Consider the following 27,528-nt stretch of genomic DNA (forward strand, 5'->3'; position numbering starts at 1 on the left):
TCAGTATTTTTGTTTTTAAATCAAGACTACAGCCCTAAGTTCTGTGCTTTAAGTGTTCTTGAAATTCTTTAATTAATAAATGGAAATATATATTTGACTCCTCCCCTTTTCTTTGCTGATCCGAAAAATGATCCGAACCGTGACTCAAGAACCGTGATCCAAACCGAACCGTGAGGTTTGTGATCCGTTGCACCCCTAATCACTAGTGGTGTAACGGGCCGTTAACCACCACAGTGTGAATACAGTTTTACTTTAAATTATAGCATCATCACGATGCCTTCAGGCTCTTTTTAGGTAAATTACTACATTAACACTAACTCGGGGTGCAACGGATCACAAACCTCACGGTTCGGATCAGCAAAGAAAAGGAGACAAATATAACTTTGCTTTCCATTTATTAATTAAAGAACTTCAAGAAGACTTAAAGTAAAGCTCTTTGGACTGTAGTCTCACATAAAAACACAAATATTGAAGATGTCCAATTTGAAACAAAATGAAATAAATAAATAAAAATAAAACATTCTGTATCTGTTAATATGGATTAATGATCAGCAGGATCAGAGATTCCTTTCATGATCTGCTACAATGCAACAGTCTGTTACCATGACGATCTGTCACCATTACCAGGAAAGTGTTGGACAGGATGGTTTCCACGGTAAAGGTCGTCATGGCGACTCGTTGCTCATCGTCTTCGACCAATAAGGAGCAGTGTTGGACGACGGCGGCGGCGATATCGACGACTCTCTGAAGCAAGAAGCTGCCCTCGGTGTCGATGTAGACGACCTGACCACCGAGCCCCCCGAAACACGGAGGCACCTGAACGTCCACCGCTAGCTGCAGGCTAAGAGATGATGTCATCAACAACTATTGATCAGCTGCAGACAAAACATTCAAAACTACTAACAATGTGCAGGTCTACCTACTCCACTGTGCTACAGTGTGTGACAGTGTGTGACAGTGTGCGACAGTGTGCGACAGTGTGCGACAGTGTGTGAGTGTATGACAGTGTGTAACAGTGTGCTACACTGTATGACAGTGTGTGACAGTGTGTTACAGTGTGCGACAGTGTGTGAGTGTATGACAGTGTGCTACACTGTATGACAGTGTGTGACAGTGTGCGACAGTGTGCTACAATGTATGACAGTGTGTGACAGTGTGCTACAATGTATGACAGTGTGTGACAGTGTGTGACAGTGTATGACAGTGTGTAACAGTGTGCTACAATGTATGAAAGTGTGTGACAGTGTGTGACAGTGTGTGACAGTGTGTAACAGTGTGCTACAATGTATGACAGTGTGTGACAGTGTGCTACAATGTATGACAGTGTGTGACAGTGTGTGACAGTGTGCGACAGTGTGTAACAGTGCTACAATGTATGACCGTGTGTGACAGTGTGTGACAGTGTATGACAGTGTGTAACAGTGTGCTACAATGTATGACAGTGTGTTACAGTGTGTTACAGTGTGTGACAGTGTGTGACAGTGTGTAACAGTGTGCTACAATGTATGACAGTGTGTGACAGTGTGTGACAGTGTGTGACAGTGTGCTACAATGTATGACAGTGTGTTACAGTGTGTGACAGTGTGTGACAGTGTGTGACAGTGTGTGAGCTTCTGACCAAAGCTGTGTTTTTCCGACTCCTGGAGCTCCACAGATTTCTGTTGTTTTCCCGACAGGAAGTCCTCCTCCGAGAGCAGCATCCAGCTGAGAAGAAAACGTCACGATGCTCCTCAACTCTTCCTCCTTCTGCAGGAGCTCCAGAGCTGTCAGAGAGGATGATGTTCCTGCTCCTCCTCCTTCATCACCTCCTCCTCCTCCTCCTCCTCCCTCCTTCCTCACAGCCTGCAGCACCTCCAGCGCCTCCAGCTGGGACAGAGTGGCTTCTGCAACGTCAAACATCACATCCAGTAGAGCAGCGGTCGTCGCTCTAGATTAAAAGTTCATCTTTGGATCTGTCCTGACTAGTCTGGACCAATCAGGAGATGTTTTTCTCCTCCAGGTAACAACAGGTTCAGTTGTTTTCTACGGTTACTCTTCACAGAGAGGCCAGAACGTTAAAGTCCTGCCTAGAATGAATCAATAAAGTCGTGTTCAATGCATACACGTAAACTAAGATGGTAGCTGGCGATATAAAGTAAAATAAGCCAGAACTCTGAGGTTATGACTTCATCAGCTGACCACGAGGGCCTTTAAGTTGATTCATGTCTTTACAATATAAAGATGTTACAGCTCACTAGTAGACAAATAACACTGCTGGGTAGAATGTTTATGATAAAGACAATATATATATATATATATATATATGTAAAGTAACATGTGATATGAAGTGAAATGAAATGTGTGAGAAGCATCATTATTTGTGTAATGATGCCAAATTAATTAGTCCACTCAGAGTTAGTTAAACTTAACTCAGAGTTAGTTAATCTTAACTAACTCAGACCTGATCTCTTACTTATGTGTTAATGACGTCAGTGTTTCGTTCATGTTTGATGTTCCTGATAAAAGCAGAAAGATAAACCGTTAAATCGTTGTTAGAGTTAAAGTTACCTTTACTGAGCTGAACTGGTTTGAGGTGCAGCAGGTCGTTGGTGAACTGGAAACCAGCGTTGACCAGTTTCCTCTTCACACTGGGACTCAGAGACAAACTAAACACAGACCTCTGCATCCTGTTGCTAACGTTAGCTTCCGCTTCAAATTATCCCGCCTTGACAGGTATCCCAGCATGCATTTCACCTCAGCTCTTCACCCCTGGCTGCCAGGTGTTACAGTCAAGTGAAGAAACGGATCCGGATCAGACAGAAAGAGTCGAGTGAAGAAACGGATCCGGGTCAGACAGAAAGGCCAAATTCCAATGTCCCCCTTACGGACTCACGGACTTTGAGGCGCGCTCCCGCGAAGTCCGTGAGGATTTAGGGATGTCCCGCTGTCAAATCATCCAGTGTTTGAGTCTCTCGCAGACATTTTGAGCCCTTTATGAACACTTTCCGTAAGTCAGCATGGTACCTAAGGGAATTACCCACAAATCATTGCAATGTGACGAAACACGAGGGGCCTTTCTCAATATGCGTACTTCTCTGTACTTGTGAACTTGTGGACTTGTGAAACGTCATCAGTCTCAGCCCAAGTACTGTTCCAATTCAAAGTTCACGTCAAGCCAAGCCAGGTCCAAATGCCCGGATGTGGCTCGCTCCGCCCATTTTACCGGGGATGCATCGGAGGTGACTTGTGTGTACTTGGGACAGCCAAATATCCCAGAATGCATTTTGCACCAGCAACAGGAAACAATGGTGGAGGAGAAATCACACAACTGGAAGTTGAAACTTTCTAAATACTACTGTTGTTAATTCACAGAAAGTAATTTTAGGATGTTTTTAGGCGAGAAGTTAGTTGTTTGAGCATCAAATCCGTGGTCGGTTTGTCAAGATTCAGCCGATTAAAAAATCTGCTCCGACGATTTCGGAGATGTGAGGTGTTGCTAGCGGGACCGGCAGTAAACCTGTACCGGGGGCTCAGCGCTCATGTTACCCGCCTAGAACTGCCTGATCTCGGCAGTAAAACCCTGCCAGTACCGGGGGCTCCGCGCTCACGGTGCCCGCCTAGAACAGCCTGATCTCGGCGAGTCTTTTTGAAACTTAGCGCTGGTATTGACGTCTCTGTAGCGTTTTCCTCATCGGCAAAGAGCACAGCAATCCGGATCTGAATATATATATGTATGAATACATATCATTGTATGTATATATGTGTATATAATATAATTAAAAAAATATTTTATTTTATTTTAAATGAAAATGAAAAAAGCAGGGTTGTCATATTTAGTTTGATTGTAAAAATACTTTACAGTAAAAAAACGGATTAAACTCATTAGCAAAACCAGCTGAGGTGGTGATGTCATCAAGTAAGCTGCTGTTCCAATTGTCCATACTGTGTCCTCTGTACTTGAAGTCTGGACTTGGAGTCCAGACTTCAAGTCCATACTCCAAAAGTTCACAAGTCCATACTTGTGAACTTGGGTATTGAGAAAGGCCCGAGGTAACCAGTGGACGCATGGAGACGTAAAAAAAAAGGCAAACAAAGAGGAAGGCTCACTGGCCTAATCCCAATGTCCCCCCTGAACCCTCAAACCCTGAACCCTCAAGGACCCACTGACGTCAGCTGGTGAGTGTGTGAGTGTGAGAGGCTGTGAGGGCTCGAGATGTGTGAATATGAACGGGACATATCACGTTACCATGACAACGACAACAAATATGATGTATAATTGTGTGTATTTATTGTGTGTTCATATTTACACCATTTCGAGCCCTCACATCCGGTTAAATAAATAATATATATATATATATATATATATATACGTCTATATATGTTTAGGTATTATTATATGCATAATAAATATAATATAATACAATATATAATAATATAACGGTTGTTGCTTGTTGTTGGTGATCCTTGCTCTACTGTTCAGTTTGTTTAGTTTACCTAGTTGTTAATTTTATACCATTCTAATTCATTGTATATATTGTGCATTTTTTTATTTATTTTTTGCATTTTTACTTTTTATTCTATTTTATCTTATTTTTTATTATTCTATTTCTTCAATTCAATATCTGCTCTGTTATTTTATTGTACTGTATATATTGTGCATTTCCATAATTTATATTTTATTCTACTCTGTAACTTGCTGCTGCTACAAACACATTTCCCCCTGGGGATGAATGAAGTTTACATCTATCTATCTATCTATCTATCTATAATACATATGTATCATATATATATATATATATATATTTATTATCATCACTGTTATGCTCACATGGCAGGCGGTAATAACGAGGTAAAATCTGGTTAATAGTTTGATAATAAAGAGCTAATAACTGAGTAATAACCAGTTAATAACTTGGTATGTGGGTAATACTACACGTAGTTTACAGAGTAGTAAGGGGAAAACAAAGAGTAATAACACATCCAGGTAGAGCCGGTTGTCCTTTGACCACAAGGTTGCAGGTTCGATGCCCGGCTCCTATTGGCCACACGTCCAAGTGGATGATTAAAGTTCATGTATGTATTTATTTATGATCATTGTAATAAAGTGTAATATGTTTATTGCTGTGACTAGTTACCTGTATAATAACAGGTTTACCTCCTCACTGAGATATCGGAGACGTCCCTTCTTCAGAGCAGAGATCTGATCTCTGCCGACCATACAAGGACATAAGCTCCGCCCCCTGCCTGTCATTACATTACATTACATTACAGTCATTTAGCAGACGCTTTTATCCAAAGCGACTTACAAGAAGTGTATTCAACATCGGTATTCAAGAGAACTACTCATCACCAGAAGTCATAAGTGCATATCCTTTGCTAAACAAGTATCTAAGAGCATAAACCAGGGCAAACGTACAGTGCAGAAACAAACATCCAATAAGTGCAACGAGCAAACCCGCAATACAATAAGTGCAACGAACTAATACGATTACAATAAGTGCAATAAGCTAATACGAATAAAATAAGTGCTAAGTGGAAGGCTCAGGGTAGTACTTCTTGTCAATCATCATTTGAAAAAAATATTTTTCATAAATCCAACTATCCTCTCGGAGCATGCTGGGAGATGTAGTTCCTGGTTCTGCTCCTTCTCTCACAGTAAACAATAAAGTTATAATTTGTATTCTTGAGAGTTTGAACTTAATAAATAGTCCAGAAAAGTGAGTCTGGATCGACCCCCATCACCTCCTGGTCTACATGTGGAACATAGGCGGTCTGATGTGGACTGGACCACACTAACAGCTGTTCGAATCATTATTGTATTCATATTAGTTTGTTGCACTTATTGTATTCATATTAGTGTGTTTCTGTACGTTTGCTCTGGTTTATGCTCTTAGATGTTTAAAGGAGATGCACTCATGACTTCTGGTGACTAGTAGTTCTCTTGAATACGATGTTGAACACACTGACTGTAAGTCGCTTTGGATAACAGCATATGCTGAATGACTGTAATGTAATGTGACTAATAAACCAACGACTCAGCAAACTTCACCCTGAGGCCCCTCCACTTCCTGTTCCTCACATTAAATGACTCGAGGCGTCTGATTGGCTGAACACAAAGCTAACATGCTAATATTTAGCATGTTACCGTGTTCTAGCCTACTTATCTAATTACTGGGGATGTTCACGATTAGGCAATTAAACATTGCTCCATTTTATTGTATTAATGTACATTTAAATTACATATTGACAGATTCTCACACTGAAACTGGCTTACTAGCTAGCTAGCTGGCTAGCATGTATGCTAGAGACAAAAGCTAGCAAACTAGCGCACTATGATCATCGATGCTAACGTAAGATAGCTCATTGAATCAAACGTGGGCCAAATCCCAATGTCCCCCCTGAACCCTCAAACCCTGAACCCTCAAGGATTCACTGACGTCAGCTGGTGAGTGTGTGAGTGTGAGAGGCTGTGAGGGCTCGAGATGTGTGAATATGAACGGGACAGCACTTTGCTGCAACATATCACGTTACCATGAAAACGACAAAAATATGATGTATAATTGTGTGTATTTATTTTATACTTTGTACTCCTTGATTTTAACGTCTTCCAGGATCTTTACTCACAAGATGAGAAGTAATTTCATATAATCTATTTACTCGTTTTTGTCAAAACAGCTTCAATGACAAAATATAATATTTGATGAATAAATAAATAAATATTCTCTGATTTCATGTTTTTTTTGTTCCGTCTTTAACCCTTAATGTTTCTGTGTAAATGTAATACTCCAGGCTGAACACACTGAGCGTCCTCTTTGTTTACCTTTTTTTTACGTCTCCATGCGTCCACTGGTTACCCCGTGTTTAACGTCACATTGCAATGATTTGTGGGTAATTCCCTTAGGCTAAGTCAGCATACTATGCGGACTTACGGAAAGGGTTCATAAAGGGGTCAAAATGTCAGCGAGAGACTCAAACACTTGACGATTCGACAGCGGGACATCCCTAAACCCTCACGGATTTCGCGGGAGCGCGCCTCAAAGTCCGTGAGTCCGTGAGGGGGACATTGGAATTTGGCCATGGACTCTTCTTAGACCACAGTCAACACATTTCTAACCTGGACAGAGAAGCACTTATTGATCTGAGCTGCACAATGCAGCAATGTGTGTATTATAAAATGCCTTTTATAATACACACAATATTTGTTGGTTAATGGTTTGAATTGTATTCAATGTTGACTGTTTCTGACTTTTAGACTACTCAAATAGTCAAATTTTAAACTTTGTTTCAACAAAAATTAGGTGTTAAGAGAATTTCATACTACTGATGAGTTTTATATTAGCGTGTTAGCTTGCGAACATTAGCTAATTATTAGAAAACAGCTGAGGCCGATGGAAATGCCTTTAGTTCTGCAGGGGTTTGGTCATAAATAAAGTATTGGACACATTAATATGTTGACCTCATGATGAAAAGTCAGAGGATCAATAAAGTTCTTGAAGTTCATCATGAGGGGAAGATGAATAGTGAAAATCCATCAATTAGTTGTCTACATGTTTCAGTATAAAAAGGAGTGAAGGACAGACAGACAACAGAGACGTCCTCCTAAGGTGTAAATGTTTTTATTTCAGTTTTCTTGTTGAACTGTGAATGTCAGTACTTCAGTGTGCAGTTTCAATACCTGATATTTGTAGTAATACTACAGTAATACTGCAGTGCTACTGCGATCTGTCAGGTTCAATCTTCGTCTCTCCATTCTGTTTCTCATTTAGAGATCGTTGAGACGCTCCGGCAACATGGACTACAGCCTGCAACACAGCAAACATTAAAACAGGCAACAAAGCAACTCAGCAACTATCAGGCATCAAAGTAAAGTTGTGTTCACACCTTGAAGCTCTTCTTCCTCTTCTGCACATTCTGTTCGGGGTGACAAATAATGACGTAAACCTTTGGCATGTAGAGCATCCCGAGAGAGACGAACGCACTGAGAGACATGGAGACGGTCAGCGTGGCAGTCTGGATGAACATCTGTAGACAAAAAGAGACATTTAGACCCAGGACCCAGAGGACCTCTTCAATAGCACAGGAACCAGCTACAGGACCCAGAGGACATCTTCAATGACACAAGAACCACCTACAGGACCCAGAGGACATCTTCAATGACACAAGAACCACCAACAGGACCCAGAGAACCTCCTCAATGAGACAAGAACCACCAACAGCACCCAGAGGACCTCTTCAATAGCACAAGAACCACCAACACGACCCAGAGGACCTCTTTAATGACACAAGAACCACCTACAGGACCCAGAGGACATCTTCGATAGCACAAGAACCACCAACAGCACCCAGAGGACCTCTTCAATAGCAAAATAACCATCAACAGGACCTGGAGGACCTCTTGTCGTTGCAGAACCAGATTGTCAATTTTCTCAGGAGAATCGTGTCAGTGATGATATCAAAAGCTGCACTGAGATTTAGAAGCTTTAAGATATAACATAAACCAGCATTGACAGTACAGAGGAGGTCATTGAGGTCATTGGTCAAATTAAAAGAGTCTATAAGGTGAAAGAAATCAGGAGCCAATGTTTTTGTGGGACAACAGACAGGAATATTAAACTCTGTGACCAGAAAGCCTGGACTGGTGGCGATATGCATAATCCCTATTAATGGAATAATTATATCCGTGGTTAGCAGAGTTTCTTTGAAAAAACCCATCCATCTCATCTGGAGAAATCATATCTAGAAATATGTAGAATATATTTGATAAGAACCTCACATTCAGTAACTCTGGTTGAGGTTTGAATAGTAACCTGATTGGTTTAATGTTGATCAGATTATTGATCAGATTATTTTCTATTTAACTAAAATACCGGTAGTTTGTTGTTGTTGTTTCTGCTCATCACACAAAGAAACAATGGGCAAACATGTCTGTATGAGTAGGCAGGGAATTAATCTCTATAATAAAGAAACACAGTAATATGAGACATGAAGAGGAGAAATGTTTTCAAACATAAAATAATATAATTCTTATCGTCAGATATTTTTCTTTTGGATTTGTTTAATCCTGAACACACACACTACCAATCTCAGGTTCCTGCAGCTTCGTTTTACAGGAAACAGGAGCAGATTTTGGTGAGAGGCTGTAAATTTGAGTTATTCAGCCTTAAAGAGAAGAAACAGGAAGAGACACGTGTGAAGATGATCAGCTCTGAATCTGTTAAATCTGCTTTATCTTTTCTTTTGTTTCCTCTCTGCTTTCACATAAATCTACTGGATGTGTTTCTGTCTGACGCTGCTGTTTCTGGCTTTTCATTGTCTCTGTTTATCTGTTTGTTGAAGCTCTTAGTAACTTTGGTTTCAACAAAGTTATTATTCTATAATTACGTCCTGTGTTGGTTTATAATCTGTATAATCCTGCTGTTCCTGTTTGCCTGGAAACGACTCCGCTCGTTTATCTCTCAGATGCATGAAAGACTCTCCCTGAACCATAAACACTAAAAACAGCTTTCACATGATTTCTGATTCACATCACAGTTCATGCATTTCTCCTCAGAGGAAACTAAACTTTTTTTATTCTGTAGGTGTGAATGTAACAAGAATTCATTTTGCACCATTCAGAGGCTTTTCTGGAGTTTGCCGTGGCCCCTTGAACCGGTCATGGATCCTGGTTTTACCTGGTCCTGGTTTGGTTTGGGTCTTACCTTCTCCGTAGACTTGGCGGTACCAAAGAAGATCGGTACAAAGGCCAGCCAGATGATGCAGGTGGTGTACATGGTGAATCCAATCGGCTTTGCCTCGTTAAACGTCTCTGGAACACCACGACTCTTCACTGCGTACACCGTACACGTTACCTAGCAACAAGAATAACACAGGTTACCTAGCAACAAATATATATATATAATATGTTAACTGTCAAAGACCAATGTGAAATTAGAAGAGAGGTTCACGCAAATCAAAAGCATGAAAACAGATGAGCTGCTCGGTCTGAAGTCAGTATGAGAGCTGCTCTTCAACACCATCAATCACAGATCAATCACAGATCAACCACAGATCAATCACAGATCAATCACAGATCAACCACAGATCAATAACAGATCAATCACAGATCAATCACAGATCAACCACAGATCAATCACAGATCAATCACAGATCAACAACAGATCAATCACAGATCAACAACAGATCAATCACAGATCAACAACAGATCAATCACAGATCAACAACAGATCAATCACATATCAATCACAGATCAACCACAGATCAACAACAGATCAATCACATATCAATCACAGATCAACCACAGATCAATCACAGATCAATCACATATCAATCACAGATCAACGACAGATCAATCACAGATCAACCACAGATCAATCACAGATCAATCACAGATCAATCACAGATCAAAGAAGGATCAATACTGGACCCATACGTTACCATGAGGACGATACTGTAGCCGAGGCAGCAGATGATTGACAGGTCAGACATGTCACATTTCAGGATGCCTCGCGCCAGATCAGGGTTCGGTGGGCGGAGCTCCTCGTAGTCGATGATGGTGTGAGGAGGGATGACGCTAAACCACACGAACACCCCGAGGACCTGAAACACAAAGTCACACAAAGGTAAACCTGAATCACGTCACAAGCTGCTGAAACAGAAACAGAGGTTTGATACCCGTGTTCTCACCTGGACGGAGATGAGGATGAAGGTGATGATGAGCTGGGAGGTGGGGCTGATGAATTTGGGTGGGGTCACCGACCTCTTGCCCTGTTCGAAGATGCGGTAGATGCGGTTGGTTTTGGTCAACATGGCGGAGTAGGTGATGGCCATGCCGAGGCCCAGCAGGAGGCGGCGGAATGCACAAGCCACCACACCTGGCTCAGCGATCATCAGGAAGGTGATCAGGTAGATGAGGAAGATACCTGCAGAGAGGGAGACAGGTAGGGTATCATCAAGACATTTTGATCATGGAGTCATTCCGGTTGGTCCTATATTAACTCTGCTGTAGTCAACTCCTACAGGACATAATGAAGCATTAAGACCCTTCAGAAGTCTGATGTGTCACACAGGGAGTGATGCACTTGTTCATTAATTGAACCCAAGCCCTATTTTTAGGCCTCTGCTCGAAAATTGCACACCCATACAGAAAGGAGTCCATCTCTCTAACTACAAGGTATGTTTGAATAATTTGAATGGCATAATAACACGAACACTTGTGAGATTTGTTAAGATGTGTACATATCAGTATATATGGTCCTGGTAAATGCTGAATGAAGATAACAGCTCAAATTGAAAATGTGTAGGTTTGCCTGAAAAAAAAAGCACCTTTATTGATTTGAAATGATGCAGATCTCCCCAAAAGACAAGACAAGAGTATCTGGTCCATGCAGGGAATAGACGGTAGCAGTGGAGAGCTGGTGCAATTTGTCCTCAGGGACTATTTTGTGCTGGAACTGACACTGCCATGCTGTGTGAATGTGTCCTACTCATTGTAAATCACATCCTGTTTGGATTCCTGTTGTAGCACAAAGCTCACTGTGACATTACACTGTGTTCAACAGACCAGTTCAGCTGCCCACAGTCCAGCACACAACTGACCCACATACAGTAAAGACTGATTAGACAACAATCCTCTGACCACTCTTAGTCTCCAGAAGGCTTCTTCTTTGTGGACATGATGACACCATTATCAAAAACAGACACCATCTTCCATATCTTCAGCATCATTTATCCTTATTTAACCAAAAAGCTTCCATTAACACATAAAAAAAACCATTAAACACAACAACAGAGACAAACATACAGGAATAAGAGGCTAAAAGAATCAAGGCAAACAGTGGCAATTCTTATAAGCAACAATATTGTTCAAAGTAGTTTTAAACATGTGAAGAGAAGGTTCCAGGTTAAGTATCTGTTCAGCCTTGCAGCTCATTCTAATTGTGCAGGTGAAGAAAGGAATAGGTCATTAAACAGCTATGTTTGGAGCCATCAGGAGGACTTTCTCTAAAGATCTAGAGTGATAGTCAGGAGTCCATAAACTGGATATGTACTTTCATAATTCATATACAAACTATTTATATAAGTTACATCAATGGCTAAAAAAAGCTTGCACCAGTTACAATTTATCACACGCAAGCTGATATAAGTCTTATTTATCAGATTGATCCCAGTTTGTAAATGAAAATGATGTCGATTAACACCAACGTTCCTCATGGAGTTCCACAGGGTTCTGTCCTTGGACCAATTTTATTCACCATATATCGGCTTCCTTTAGGCAATATTATCAGAAAACACTATAAATTGTCATCGTTATGCAGATTATACTCAATTATATCTATTGATCAAACCAGATGAAACCCACCAGCTCGCTAAACTTTGAGCATGTCTTCAGGACATAAAAACCTGTATGAGCTGCAACTTCCCAATATTAAACTCAGACTAAACTGAAGTTATTCTACTGAAAATCAATGATCTCATGATATAGTTTAGATGTTATTGTTCTGGCAGAGTTATCTTTGATAACTCACAGATAAAACAAACTTCAAGGCCTTTTTTCACCTACGTAACATTTCAGAAATCAGCCACATCCTGTCAAAGCTATGCAGAAAGAGTAGTACCTGTCAGTAGTAGTACCTACCCGTCAGTAGTACCTGTCAGTAGTAGTACCTACCCGTAAGTAGTACCTGTCAGTAGTAGTACCTACCCGTCAGTAGTACCTGTCAGTAGTAGTACCTACCCGTCAGTAGTACCTGTCAGTAGTAGTACCTACCCGTCAGTAGTACCTGTCAGTAGTAGTACCTACCCGTCAGTAGTACCTGTCAGTAGTAGTACCCACCCGTCAGTAGTACCTGTCGGTGGTGCCTGTCGGTAGTACCTGTCAGTAGTACGTAGCTGAGCTCTCTCCCTGATGCTCGGACAATCGGTGTGTCATTGAAGCGGATGAAGGTGATGACCACAGCACTCGTTGCTAGGATACCGAGCAGGGCAAGAGAGGCGGGCACTAGGGCCCAGGGGGAGTTCCACTCCAGTTTGATGATTGGAGTCGGACGACAGGTGGTTCTGTTTGGGGCGGGACGCATGTTTGATGGGCAGGTCTCACAGGTAAACTCATCCAACTGGTACTGATACCCATCACAGAGCTGCAGACAGATCAGAGACAGTTATCTTATATATATATATATATATATATAAGTGCTGGGCAACGATTAAAATGTTTAATCGCATGATTGCTTTTAGATTAATCGCATTGTTGTGCGCAAAGTTCAATAATGAATTCAAAAGTAGTGTACTGTGCACTTTTATTTAAAAAGTACTGCTATATGAACTAAAGTGCAATAACATTTGGTTTGCAAACACTTTAACTCTTTGAACACGATAGTTGTGAAAGTCCGCCTGGTCTTTTTTGTCTTTTTTGAAAATTATTTTGCTCCTTTTTTCAGGAGAAATGTAACTTCCAAAATCTGGCAAGTATTTTGTCATTATTATATGTTTCAAATGCTTAATTAAACAAATTAAAAAAAAATTTAAAAAAAAAATTGTATATGCTTATTATACATATTACAAATAAAACAACTTTAAAAACTGCTTTTTTTGGTATTTTGTAGGGATGGGGGAAAAAATCGATACTGCATAGTATCGCGATATTTTGTGTGGCGATATTGTATTGATACACGGAAGCCAAGTATCGATCTTTTATTCTATAAACTATAAACTTTTTGGTACTAGAAAAATAAAATCAATTGCTTTTTCAGTCCACTAGATGGTGCAGAGTTATTTTATATATATATATATATATATATATATATATATATATATATATATATATATAGAGAGAGAGAGAGAGAGAGAGAGAGAGAGAGAGAGAGAGAGAGAGAGAGAGGCCAAATACACAGAGACAGGTCAGAGAGAGAGACAGGTCAGAGGTGCAGACGTCAGGCTGTGGATGTGGTCCTCCATGAGCTACACTGTAGTCTGTTATGATAGATCACAGTCAGTATGAACAGGAGGAATCACAGATAAACTAAAGGAGTCATGGTGGTCTCAGGTTTAAACCACAAGGTCTCTGGTTCATGTCCTCCGCCTACTGTTAGCTGATAACAAAGGTTTAAAACTACGATTTGAACCTGATCCTCTGAAACATCTACAGTGCTGTTGATTAATGAGTGAACAGGAACATCTGTTTATAATTCATCCCTCTTCTAAGATCATATAAATATACTCATAAGTACTTCAGAATAAATGTCATGTGAATGAGTGGTGGTAGTTTTACCTCACAGTGCCAGCAGCATGGAACTCCTTTCACCATTTTCTTCCTCTCTCCTGGTTTACAGGGAAAACTACAGATGGAGTCTGGAACTGATTTATCTCCTCCTGACCACTGCATCTCGTCCAACTGACAGACAGGTAGAGAGAGAGACAGGTACAGAGACAGAAAGGTACAGAGACAGACAGGTACAGAGACGGACAGGTACAGAGACAGACAGGTACAGAGACAGACAGGTACAGAGACCAACAGGTAGAGAGACAGACAGGTAGACAGAGCGAGAGTAAGACCTAAAAACCAACAGATTCTGCTTTAGTTTTTTTAGTGTTTGATCCAATCAGCTTCTCACATTGAGTTTTAGGTTATTGGTCCAGTGGCCGATGACATGGTAACCAGGATGGCTGTGATTGGTCATCTGGAATTGGAATATGTCATAACGGCCGGGAGCATCTCCGTTCTCATTGAACAAAACACTGGTACCTGCACTTCCTGTAGAACACAAACAGAAAGGGCCGGTCACATTCAGAGCGGAAGAGAGCTACCTGTGTTTCAACCTGTGGTTCTACCTGTGTTTCTACCTGTGTTTCTACCTGTGGTTCTTCCTGTGTTTCTACCTGTGTTTCTACCTGTGGTTCTTCCTGTGGTTCTACCTGTGTTTCAACCTGTGGTTCTACCTGTGTTTCAACCTGTGGTTCTACCTGTGTTTCAACCTGTGGTTCTTCCTGTGGTTCTACCTGTGTTTCAACCTGTGTTTCAACCTGTGGTTCTTCCTGTGGTTCTACCTGTGTTTCTACCTGTGTTTCTACCTGTGGTTCTACCTGTGTTTCAACCTGTGTTTCAACCTGTGGTTCTTCCTGTGGTTCTACCTGTGGTTCAACCTGTGTTTCAACCTGTGGTTCTACCTGTGGTTCTTCCTGTGGTTCTACCTGTGTTTCAACCTGTGTTTCAACCTGTGGTTCTTCCTGTGGTTCTACCTGTGTTTCAACCTGTGTTTCAACCTGTGGTTCTACCTGTGGTTCTTCCTGTGGTTCTACCTTTGTTTCTTCCTGTGTTTCTACCTTTGTTTCTACCTGTGGTTCTACCTGTGGTTCTAACTGTGGTTCTACATGCGTTTCTCCCTTTGGTTCTACCTGTGGTTCTACCTGTGGTTCTACATGCGTTTCTACCTGTGGTTCTACCTGTGTTTCTACCTGTGGTTCTTCCTGTGTTTCTACCTGTGGTTCTTCCTGTGGTTCTTCCTGTGTTTCTACCTGTGTTTCTACCTGTGTTTCTACCTGTGGTTCTTCCTGTGTTTCTACCTGTGGTTCTTCCTGTGGTTATTCCTGTGGTTCTTCCTGTGGTTCTTCCTGTGTTTCTACCTGTGTTTCTACCTGTGGTTCTTCCTGTGTTTCTACCTGTGGTTCTTCCTGTGTTTCTACCTGTGGTTCTTCCTGTGGTTCTACCTGTGTTTCTACCTGTGTTTCTACCTGTGGTTCTTCCTGTGTTTCTACCTGTGGTTCTTCCTGTGTTTCTACCTGTGGTTCTTCCTGTGTTTCTACCTGTGGTTCTTCCTGTGGTTCTACCTGTGGTTCTTCCTGTGGTTCTACCTGTGATTCTTCCTGTGTTTCTACCTGTACAGGTACAGATTTTTTTTTGGCTTTTATATTGAAATGGGAGGGGGGGGGGGTAGAATGACTGTATGATAGAGAGAGAGACAGAGAGACAGAAAGATAGCGAGAGAGAGAGACAGAGAGACAGAGTGAGTGAGTGAGACAGGCAGACAGACAGCTTTGACTGAATATCTCCAAGTCGTGTGTGTGTGTGTGTGTGTGTGTGTGTGTATGTGTGTGTGTGTGTGTGTGTGTAGAGAGACATACAGAGAGAGCTTGCGTGCGTGTGTAACTGGTTGCCATGGTGAGGACGCACCTGGTTGGAGAAGCACTGATTAAAAAAACGTTACAGTAAAACAGTGATTTTGAACAAAGCTCCTGCCTCCTTTTAACAAAAAGCAGGAGTCTGAGAGCCAAAATATGGATACCGTGAGAAAGATAAGACTCTGCCGAACGCGCTGATGTGGTTTTTGTGTTTGTGGTGTTAAAAATGTGAGCGCCAGAGCAATATACAAAACTGGTACCGTCTGCTTTCTTTGAGAGATGAGTGGTGAGGTTTAACATGGAGTCTGATGGAGCAGCTGGTTGAGTTCATGTCGCTCTGCGGCTCTTTGAGCCAAATGTGTAAATCTGTTTGATTCCACAGTAATTTATCTACGACAAGGACAAGATTACCTACTTTAAAATCCCAAAATGATGCATGAAGAGTGAAAATTGTGGAGTCAAAGGCAAAAGACAAATATTTTTTTCACAAGATTCTAAAGCTCCTCTTCACCCTAGCGGTGACATCACGCACTCTAAGCTGCGCAATACACACCCATTATAAAGGCAGAAACAGACCCACATTTTCCTGAAACTTAATCTGTGACTTCATGAAAACTGTGCTAGCTATCAAAATGTCCATTTGGCTCAATAACGTCCAGCGTTTTGTCTACGTTTTAAACTTCAAATCATTTTTCTACGTTAAAGTATGGCTTGTCAATATGGGTCCAAAGTTCAGTATTTTTCTTTGCTCTCTTCACGCCGAAACCCCATTCAAGTCAATGGGGCGATTTTGCTCCGTTTTTCGGGATTTCCGGAAAAACCGCTGGGCGAATCTCTTATAAAAGTCATAGCACACGATTCCCGATCGGGCCGCACGTTTGGATATATTTTTCGCGCCACTGTTGGCAACGCTGTGTGAGGAGAAGCGTGCCAAACCTTTCTGGATAAATAAATATTAAGCCTGCAGGATTACAGTCAGTGTGCTTTGGCAAAGGCCTTTGTGCCACAAAGCCACACTGAATAAAAGCAGTTTCACTTACCAAATGCTGTTCAATTTAAATACAAAGTCCATCCTCCTGTCTTTGTTTACAAAGAGTTCAATAACGCGGCTGTGCAGAACATCCCCGCGTTTCAGTTCCAGCAAGAGGTCCCTTTCGATTGCCATGGATGCCAGTGATGACAGTCGAGCCTCCCAAATTGTATTTCGCCGGTCGTCTTCGGTCGCTGGTCGGTCGGTCGTCCGCCTTTGGCCGCCGGTTGGTCATCCGTCTTCGGCCGGTTGGTCGTCCGCCTTCGGCCGGTTGGTTTGTCATCCGTCCGTCTTTGGCCAGTTTGTTCAGAAATGTCCTTCTTGAGAAAAGCGTTCCCAGTAACTCCGCCACTAAATCCGTTTCTCCTCCTCCTTCCGCCATTTGATGTTAAAAAATCAAAGATAGGTAAAAAAAACTAAACTTTCCACTTGAACTCTGACTGCTACAACCTGAGTTCTGCTAGCAAGCATAAGTTTCACTTTAGTCACGTGCTCGACCACTGACCAATCACAGCACACTCTGCACCTCGCGGCAGAGCTGCACATGGACTCTGAGCTGCATGTATTGCTGACGTAGTATATATATACATATATATGTATATATATGTATATATAGATATAGAGAGAGAGAGAGAGACAGGTAGTCAGACAGACAGGTTTCAAGGCGTGCAGCTGTGGCTGTTACAGATTACATCTTCTGTCTTCCAGCTGCTGCAGTTTCTCATCCTTATAAAATATAGATTTGTTGTCAAACAGAATGTAGTTGCTGCAGTTTGTTGTGCTGCTCTGAAAATCTCTCTGAAGACAGTTTCTGTCTGTGATGGTGGACTTTAAACTGTCTGAAGACTCTCAGTCCTCCATATAGTGACTCAGTGTCCACATGTTGGAAAGAGATGTTTAAAAGAAAAGTGAAGGTGGACATTATGTCAAATTAGAATATTTACATTTTCCTCTAGAAAAGTGGTGAGATGCTGCATCTGCTGCTGCTTCTGAAGCCAAAGGTGTTGGTGATTCATGTCTGAAGACACTTGAAGCATGGGCAGCTCCACCATAAATAAAACACAACCACATCTCTTTAATAAATGATTCAATGTGTTGTGCATATGCTTTCATCTTATTAAAGTCAACAGGCCATGTCTTCAAAAGTTACAGACAAATGTTCGGTCATACCCAAAAACTGATTGATAAGTTTTGTTCAGGGTCACCTTAGTATGCATTGTACCATATATATTATACACGGGGGGCCCCTTTAAGAGAAGGGGCGTAACCCTGGTGACAAGGGGGGTTAAATGGTCGCAGGAAGTGAGTGCGTGTTATGTGTGTATGGATGGAAATAAACGGCCACAAGGTGCAGCCAAAGGGAATACTCGCCTCCTCGTTTGTTTCCACGCTCCTACAATACAGTATATATTATATATATATTGGTGAAGATTAGATGAATTTAGATGAAATATTTGCAGAAAGAAACAAAAATAAGAAATGGCAGAATTATTCTATGTCCCTAATGGACATGGCTTCACTGTTTAGTCCTCTGGGCCAATCAGCCTGAGAGTCTCCTTCATCACCGCCTTCTTTGTTTTCAGACAAAGACCTTGAGACCAGAACTTTGAACGTGACCTTCAGTCTCATGTCCCAAACGTCCCTGTGATGCACATTAAGTTCCTCTCCCTCCAAACACAGAACCACCTGGTTCTCTAGCAGCTCTCTGAGTGTTATTACCGTTGAAGTTGACAGCTCTGATGTAGTCCAGCAGCAACCGTCCCTCCACAGGGTCCATGTCGCTGCAGACTCCGGGGCTGCTGGGACACAGATCCAGGTGCATGCTGTGCAGAGCGTAAGCGACGGCGTAAACTGCATCAATCACAAACTGAACCTTCCCCTCCTGCTCGTAGGACGAGTCCTGACCGATCCTCTCCTCACCTGCAGGGACACACACATGTGGTCAAAGGGGGGTCTCACCACCAGACTCCAGTCTCACCACCAGACTCCGCCCACTCAGGTCTGCCTACCTGTACATTTCTTCCTCTCAGGGTCCAGTTTGATTCCAGGCCAGGTGAGTTTACACCTGAAGTCGTCCTCCCAGAACTCATTAAACCAAATGTTCCTGCGGTTGTTCTCCAGAGAACGAGACATGAAGTACTGATCGAAGCCTGTACAGCGCGCGCACACGCACGCACACACACACACACACACACACACACACACACACACACACACACACACACACACACACACACACACACACACACACACACACACACACACACACACACACACACACACACACACACACAGACACACACACACACAGATTCAGGTTCAGTCTCTTTCAGTCCGTCATGTTTTTCTACGGGTATTTTTACCATCTATTGAAGCCCGTTTGGGCAGGATGGTCACAGCTCCCTCAGCCACGTCCTCCAGCTCTGTGATTGGTGAACTTTTTGCTCCCCAGCTGTCCGACCCCACAAACAGGAAGTGACCCGTCAGGTTAGCGCGCTTTGCCGCCTCAAGGACACGCCTACCAGGAAGAGAGGGGAGTTGTCAGAGTAGTCATGTGACTATAATGTGATTATAAAACCTGGTTTGGACTGAATGTGATGATTGTGGGGGGGTTTGGTTTGGTTGTTGTTTATATGAACCAGTGTTGTCTGTGTTTGTACTTTATGTCATCCTCGTTGGCAAAGATGATCACTCCTCTGGCGTTACTCGTCTCCATCAGACGTTTTATGATCTTATCAAACTCTCCGTCTGTCGCCTCACGAGGAATCTTCACCGACTGAGCGATACACACCCCACCTGACAGAGAGACAGACAGGTAAACAGAGAGACAGACAGGTTTACTGTGAGTGTGTTATGTTGTGCCACGATGTAACATTTTGAAATGGTTTGAAAACAAATTGTTAAACTTTGGCATAAAGACATCTGTGATGAATTCAATGTTTCGTCTTTATCGCCAAAATAATTAATACATTATTGTCTTTCTACTCCAAAACAAGCTGTATGAGCTCAGGTCAATAAGATCTATAGAAAAATAGAAAATATAAGTTAAAAACATTTAATATTGACTTAAGAACTTAAAATGATAATAATAATAGTAATAATAAACATGATCTTCTTTGATTTCTAATCAGCTATAATGGAGCAGGAACACAAAATGAATTCACATGAAACATTCTCAACAGGAGGATTACAACATTATCTGAAGAATAGTATCAGAACATGTGACGTTTTAACCCCAAAACATTTGATGATTCATTATCTGTGTGGATTCTTGTCGCAGGAATTCTGGGAAAAAAGTGAGTTATTCCAGAAACGTGATATTTTTTAAATCAAGAGAGAATCTTCATAATTTACAACATCTGGACTAGAAAACGCAGTCGGCAGAAGAAAGTAGAACAGAGTAGAAGCGTGACGTATCGGCCTCTCTGGAGATCTGCATGAAGGCGTTAGAGTTAGGAGTTGGGAGTCAATGTGACGTACCAGCCTCTCTGGAGATCTGCATGAAGGCATCCACTCCGCTCTCTCCGTAGTTCCCCTCCGATGCCAACGTTGACACGTAGTTCCAGCCCAGAGCTCGGACGACGTCCAGCATGGCCTGAGCCTGGTAGGAGTCCGGAGGAACCACCCGGGAGAAGAAGTCGTACCGGTTATTATCGCTGAGCTCCGGAGCTGTCGATGCATAGCTCACCTGAGGGATCTGGATCCACAATCAATAACCACTCATTTCAATTAATTATCATTGACACTGTTTCACACAACCTGATGAATCACTTAAAGATTATTAAATAAAATAAATGAGCAGATGAAAAAAATCTAGCTATTGATCAATAACTAGAGCCCATTGATCAATAACTAGACTATTTATCAATAACTACACTCTATTGATCAATAACTAGACTATTGATCAATAACTAGACTCCATTGATCAATAACTAGACTATTGATCAATAACTAGACTCTACAGATCAATAACTAGACTCTTGATCAATAACTACACTCTATTGATCAATAACTAGAATATTGATCAATAACTAGACTCCATTGATCAATAACTAGACTATTGATCAATAACTAGACTCTACAGATCAATAACTAGACTCTATTGATCAATAACTAGACTCTATTGATCAATACATGAACTCCATTGATCAATAACTAGACTATTGATCAATAACTAGACTCCATTGATCAATAACTAGACTCCATTGATCAATAACTAGACTATTGATCAATAACTAGACTCTACAGATCAATAACTAGACTCTTGATCAATAACTACACTATTGATCAATAACTAGACTATTGATCAATAACTAGACTCTATTGATCAATAACTAGACTCTATTGATCAATACATGAACTCTATTGATCAATAACTAGACTCTATTGATCAATACATGAACTCTATTGATCAATAACTAGACTCTATTGATCAATACATGAACTCTATTGATCAATAACTAGACTCTATTGATCAATACTAGACTCTATTGATCAATAACTACACTCTATTGATCAATAACTAGACTATTGATCAATAACTAGACTCTATTGATCAATAACTAGACTCTATTGATCAATACATGAACTCCATTGGTCAGTAACTAGACTATTGATCAATAACTAGACTCTATTGATCAATAAATGAACTCCATTGATCAGTAACTAGACTATTGATCAAAAACTAGACTATTGATCAATAACTAGACTATTGATCAATAACTAGACTCTATTGATCAATAACTAGACTATTGATCAATAACTAGACTCTATTGATCAATAACTATACTCTATTGATCAATACATGAACTCCATTGATCAGTAACTAGACTATTGATCAATAACTAGACTATTGATCAATAACTAGACTCCATTGATCAATAACTATACTCTATTGATCAATACATGAACTCCATTGATCAGTAACTAGACTCTATTGATCAATACATGAACTCTATTGATCAATAACTAGACTCTATTGATCAATAACTAGACTCTATTGATCAATAACTAGACTATTGATCAATAACTAGACTCTACAGATCAATAACTAGACTCTTGATCAATAACTACACTCTATTGATCAATAACTAGAATATTGATCAATAACTAGACTCCATTGATCAATAACTAGACTATTGATCAATAACTAGACTCTATTGATCAATAACTAGACTCTATTGATCAATACATGAACTCTATTGATCAATAACTAGACTCTATTGATCAATACATGAACTCTATTGATCAATAACTAGACTATATTGATCAATACATGAACTCTATTGATCAATAACTAGACTCTATTGATCATTAACTAGACTCTATTGATCAATAACTAGACTATTGATCAATAACTAGACTCTACAGATCAATAACTAGACTCTTGATCAATAACTACACTCTATTGATCAATAACTAGACTATTGATCAATAACTAGACTCCATTGATCAATAACTAGACTATTGATCAATAACTAGACTCTATTGATCAATAACTAGACTCTATTGATCAATACATGAACTCCATTGATCAGTAACTAGACTATTGATCAATAACTAGACTATTGATCAATAACTAGACTATTGATCAATAACTAGACTCCATTGATCAATAACTAGACTATTGATCAATAACTAGACTCTATTGATCAATAACTAGACTCTATTGATCAATATATGAACTCCATTGATCAGTAACTAGACTATTGATCAATAATTAGACTCTATTGATCAATACATGAACTCCATTGATCAATAACTAGACTATTGATCAATACATGAACTCCATTGATCAATAACTAGACTCTATTGATCAATAACTAGACTCTATTGATCAATACATGAACTCCATTGATCAATAACTAGACTATTGATCAATACATGAACTCCATTGACTCCATTGATCAATAACTAGACTCTTGATCAATAACTAGACTCTTGATCAATAACTAGACTCTATTGATCAATAACTAGACTCTTGATCAATAACTAGACTATTGATCAATAACTAGACTCTTGATCAAAAACTAGACTCCATTGATCAATAACTAGACTATTGATCAATAACTAGACTCTATTGATTAATAACTAGATTCCATTGACCAGTAACGGGTGACTGTGGCTCACTGGAGAACAGGGTCGTCCTTCAATCAGAGGATCGACGCTTCGATGGCTCCGCTAGTTTTTGTCAATGTGCCCTTGAGCAAAACACTTAACCCCACAGTTGCTCAAGTAGAATGTTGTATGAATGTTAGTTAGGTCTCACTCTTAGGTAGCTCCTCACATCAGTGTGTGAATGGGTGAATGATGACATGTAGAGTTAAAGAGATTTGAGTGTTCAGAAGACTAGAAAAGACATGTACAAGTACAGTCCATTTACCATCAATAACTAGAGCCCATTGATCAATAACTAGAGCCCATTGATCAATAACTACACTCTACAGATCAACCAGTAGACACTATTGATGAATAGCTAGACTACTAATCAATAAGTAGGCTCTACTGATAGACTGGATTGATCAATAGCTGGACTTAATCTCTTCTTCCCGATCAATCACACTTGTCCTACATGTTGTTCTCTCTCAGAAACCTGACATGTGATTGATAATTACTAATCAATGAGGATAATTGTGGATCAATAATCATTTTGTATTCTATGAAAAAGTAAACAAAGCTTTGAATTAAATTTAACGTCATAAATTATGAACAAAGAAAGAAACAAGTTTGAAGATGAAACAGTTGCATCTTCGTCAGTATTAAACTTCAGAGGTTCAACATGCGGACGGGAATCGAACCGACGACCTGCTGCATGTTGAGAGATGTATCACAATAATAATAATATAGATTATTAACAACCTGAAGAGCATTTTAATTCATGGAACGAGGTAGATCAAGAAATTAAAATCAAGAAATTAAATGTTTTGAATGTTTCAACGAATGTTTCGTGACGACCCTCCTCCTCCGTCCACCAGGTGTCGCTGTTGTGTGTGTGATGATCTGTTACAGGCGCTGATTGGAGGGTCGTCAGCTGGATGAGCCACCTGAGCCCCTGTGGTTCTGCCTTAAAAGTCCTCTTCATCCATCAGCCTGGGGCTGGAAGGAAGAGCCTTGTTGTCACTGGTGTAACACTGTTGCTTCGGTTATTGTTTGAGTGCTGTTATATTGCTTTACTGATGTTTGCTACAAATAAATTGCTTTCTTTTAGCAGCCAGCTGGTTGTCTCCCTGTTCGTGTCTCAGTCTCTGAGCCGGGCTGTGACAGTCTCTCTGAGGTCAGGAATCAAGTTCCGTTACAGAATGAAAACCTTACTTATGTCACTACATGTCACTCACGTGTTGCCATAGTTAACACATGATTAGCATAAATATAGATAGTCCAGTTTATTAGGTACAGCTAGTTCACAATACTGCAGTCTATTATTATCATCACAGAGATGTTTCTCTCTTTAATTAAAGATCAAATCACAGATCGATTGTCGCAGATCGCACGCACGCACACACACACACACACACACACACACAGGATTAGTGTTGTGTAAAAGCTGCTGAATGTGTGTCAGAGCTCCAATAAATTGAAGAACAATCACATTAACACACAACACTGTGTGTGTGCAGATTAATGAAGGATTTTACATTAACGAGCTCCTAAAAGCAGACCTCGTTATGACAGTCATCTTCATCATCATCATCATCATCATCATCATCAGAGAGACGCTTCAGTGGAGCGAATATGAACATCAGCTGGATGAGTTCAGGTCACATTAAGCTCTCTGGTTGAAGGCTTTGTCTCTCTGTTTTCTTTCTTCACACATTTATTTATCTCTCAAGTGAACATTTTGACTGAATGTTTTCAGGAGCTGATTATGTTCTGTAATTATAAAAAACATGTCATCACAGCGATTCCTTCATATATACGTAGATCAGGGTCACCAACCTTCAAAGGGACGGAGCAGTAAGAAGAGCTACTTGTTTGATACAAAGTTCCTGAATAACAAAGATCACCTTTTAATAATAATAATAATAATAATAATATGTAAAGAGACTCTCTGACCACATGTCAATGTTAATTATTCCTCACAATAATTATTAACAATGAGTGTGTATTTTGTTCAAAATCACACTTGTTATATTTTTGGACAAATTATCACTATCATGAAGTGTCATATCTTCACATCATGTCTCGTTTGTAGTAACCAAGTCATGAACTCTGTCCCATGTTTATGCAAATGATCAGTTCTGTAAGATTGATATCCGGCCAATCCAAAGACGAGGATTGTAACCAATTAAATGTAGTTGTACGATGGAGACTGGCTCCGCCCACTTAGGGTCAAAAATAAAAACTACTCAGTGAGAGCAGTGATAGTAGTCGCGCGCTAGGGGACGCTCCTCACGCTCAAAGCGTGTTTTTCTCCTCGCAGAGATATTCAGCGCGGAGTGACGTGAAAGCACCAGTCAAAGTAATGTAGCGAGCTGCTGTTTCATTTGCACACGCGGGACCTCTACACACACGCGGGACCTCTACACACACGCGCGGGACCTCTACACACACGCGCGGGACCTCTACACACACGCGCGGGACCTCTACACACACGCGCGGGACCTCTACACACACGCGCGGGACCTCTACACACACACGCGGGACCTCTACACACACGCGGGACCTCTACACACACGCGCGGGACCTCTACACACACGCGCGGGACCTCTACACACACGGTTAGGACAAAGTTAGGACTGGCTCAGGTTTATAGTTAGGGCTGGTTCAGGTTTATAGTTAGGGCTGGCTCAGGTTTATAGTTAGGACTGGCTCAGGTTTAAAGTTAGGGCTGGCTCAGGTTTAAAGTTAGGGCTGGCTCAGGTTTAAAGTTAGGACTGGCTCAGGTTTATAGTTAGGACTGGTTCAGGTTTATAGTTAGGACTGGCTCAGGTTTATAGTTAGGACTGGCTCAGGTTTATAGTTAGGACTGGCTCAGGTTTAAAGTTAGGGCTGGCTCAGGTTTATAGTTAGGACTGGCTCAGGTTTATAGTTAGGACTGGCTCAGGTTTAAAGTTAGGGCTGGCTCAAGTTTAAAGTTAGGGCTGGCTCAGGTTTATAGTTAGGACTGGCTCAGGTTTATAGTTAGGACTGGCTCAGGTTTAAAGTTAGGGCTGGCTCAGGTTTATAGTTAGGGCTGGCTCAGGTTTATAGTTAGGACTGGCTCAGGTTTAAAGTTAGGGCTGGCTCAGGTTTATAGTTAGGGCTGGCTCAGGTTTATAGTTAGGACTGGCTCAGGTTTATAGTTAGGACTGGCTCAGGTTTAAAGTTAGGGCTGGCTCAGGTTTAAAGTTAGGGCTGGCTCAGGTTTATAGTTAGGACTTGTTCAGGTTTAAAGTTAGGGCTGTTAGGGTTAGCAGATATTATTTACCTCAAACAATCTCAAGATGTTGGCCACCATTATGGACACGGAGCTGGCTGAAGCTCCAATAACTCCCACCACCCGCTCTGGTTTGCGAATGATGGGCGGCTCTCCGTTGGAGCAGCGGATGTCTGACGTGTCTTTCTGGATCAGAGCCTGGACGAAGGTGAGCGACTGCTCCAGGGCGTAGGTGTCTCTGGAGCAGGTGTCCAGGATCCTCACCCCCAGCGTGATGTTGGGCAGCAGCTCCTGGTCTCTGTTGATCTGGTCCAGAGCGTACAACATGGCCTCCATACGGTGGATCCCCTTCTCCTTCTTCAGCTCTCCACAGGGCAGGCCGTGGGGGCCACGGGAGTGTATGGGGAAAAGCCCCCCCAAGGTGATGTCACCTGGGATCTTTATGGAGTGGGGGTGGAAGTGCTGGTGGGAGGAGCTCACCTGTACCACCTGTCCACCAATCCACAGCCAGAAACACTGACACAGTGTCCATTGAATCCAGATCAATATATGATGATGATGATGATGATGATGACGACATCGATGGAAGGGAGAGGAGTGAGGGGTTGGGCCTGATGATGTCATACTGAGGTGAAGTTCAGGTGAGAATGTTCATCCTGCTGTGGACACCTGAGGATAAAATCAATCAATCAATCAACCAATCAAGCAGGCAGGCAATCAATTCAATTATCAATGAAAAATGTGGTTTGCGCTCTTCATTAAATTTCTGTTCAGTCTCCAGAAACTTTCTGCTCACTTTACTCACTCTTCAGAAACCTTTTACTCACTCTTCAGAAACCTTTTACTCACTCTTCAGAAACCCTTTACTCACTCTTCAGAAACCTTTTACTCACTCTTCAGAAACCTTTTACTCACTCTTCAGAAACCTTTTACTCACTCTTCAGAAACCCTCTACTCACTCTTCAGAAACTCTTTACTCACTCTTCAGAAACCTTTTACTCACTCTTCAGAAACCTTTTACTCACTCTTCAGAAACCTTTTACTCACTCTT

At 41.1% G+C, this 27,528-nt stretch overlaps 2 protein-coding genes across 2 annotated transcripts in view; both read right to left on the bottom strand.

Annotated features, from left to right (window-relative positions):
• Positions 1-2,665, bottom strand: part of rad51c (RAD51 paralog C) — a gene marked incomplete at its 5' end in the record, with an annotated part of 4,244 nt that extends 1,579 nt beyond the window's left edge. Inside the window, 3 exons of the mRNA XM_079175079.1 lie at positions 625-841; positions 1,619-1,883; positions 2,548-2,665. Of these exons, the coding sequence (XP_079031205.1) occupies positions 625-841; positions 1,619-1,883; positions 2,548-2,665 (600 nt within the window). The remainder of the gene's footprint in view (positions 1-624; positions 842-1,618; positions 1,884-2,547) is intronic.
• Positions 2,666-7,691: 5,026 nt separating this feature from the next.
• Positions 7,692-27,101, bottom strand: grm6a (glutamate receptor, metabotropic 6a; the record flags this gene model as incomplete). Its single annotated transcript, XM_079175112.1, has 14 exons — positions 7,692-7,781; positions 7,861-8,001; positions 9,678-9,827; positions 10,414-10,575; positions 10,663-10,898; positions 12,851-13,115; positions 14,246-14,368; positions 14,589-14,728; positions 18,842-19,042; positions 19,132-19,272; positions 19,486-19,640; positions 19,783-19,918; positions 20,603-20,819; positions 26,529-27,101. The coding sequence occupies 14 exons, from the start codon at positions 27,099-27,101 to the stop codon at positions 7,692-7,694; spliced, it is 2,730 nt and encodes a 909-aa protein (XP_079031238.1).
• Positions 27,102-27,528: the final 427 nt, after the last annotated feature.

This window comes from Pholis gunnellus (assembly GCF_910591455.1).
Source record: "Pholis gunnellus genome assembly, chromosome: 2".
In the NCBI taxonomy this organism is placed as follows: domain Eukaryota; kingdom Metazoa; phylum Chordata; class Actinopteri; order Perciformes; family Pholidae; genus Pholis; species Pholis gunnellus.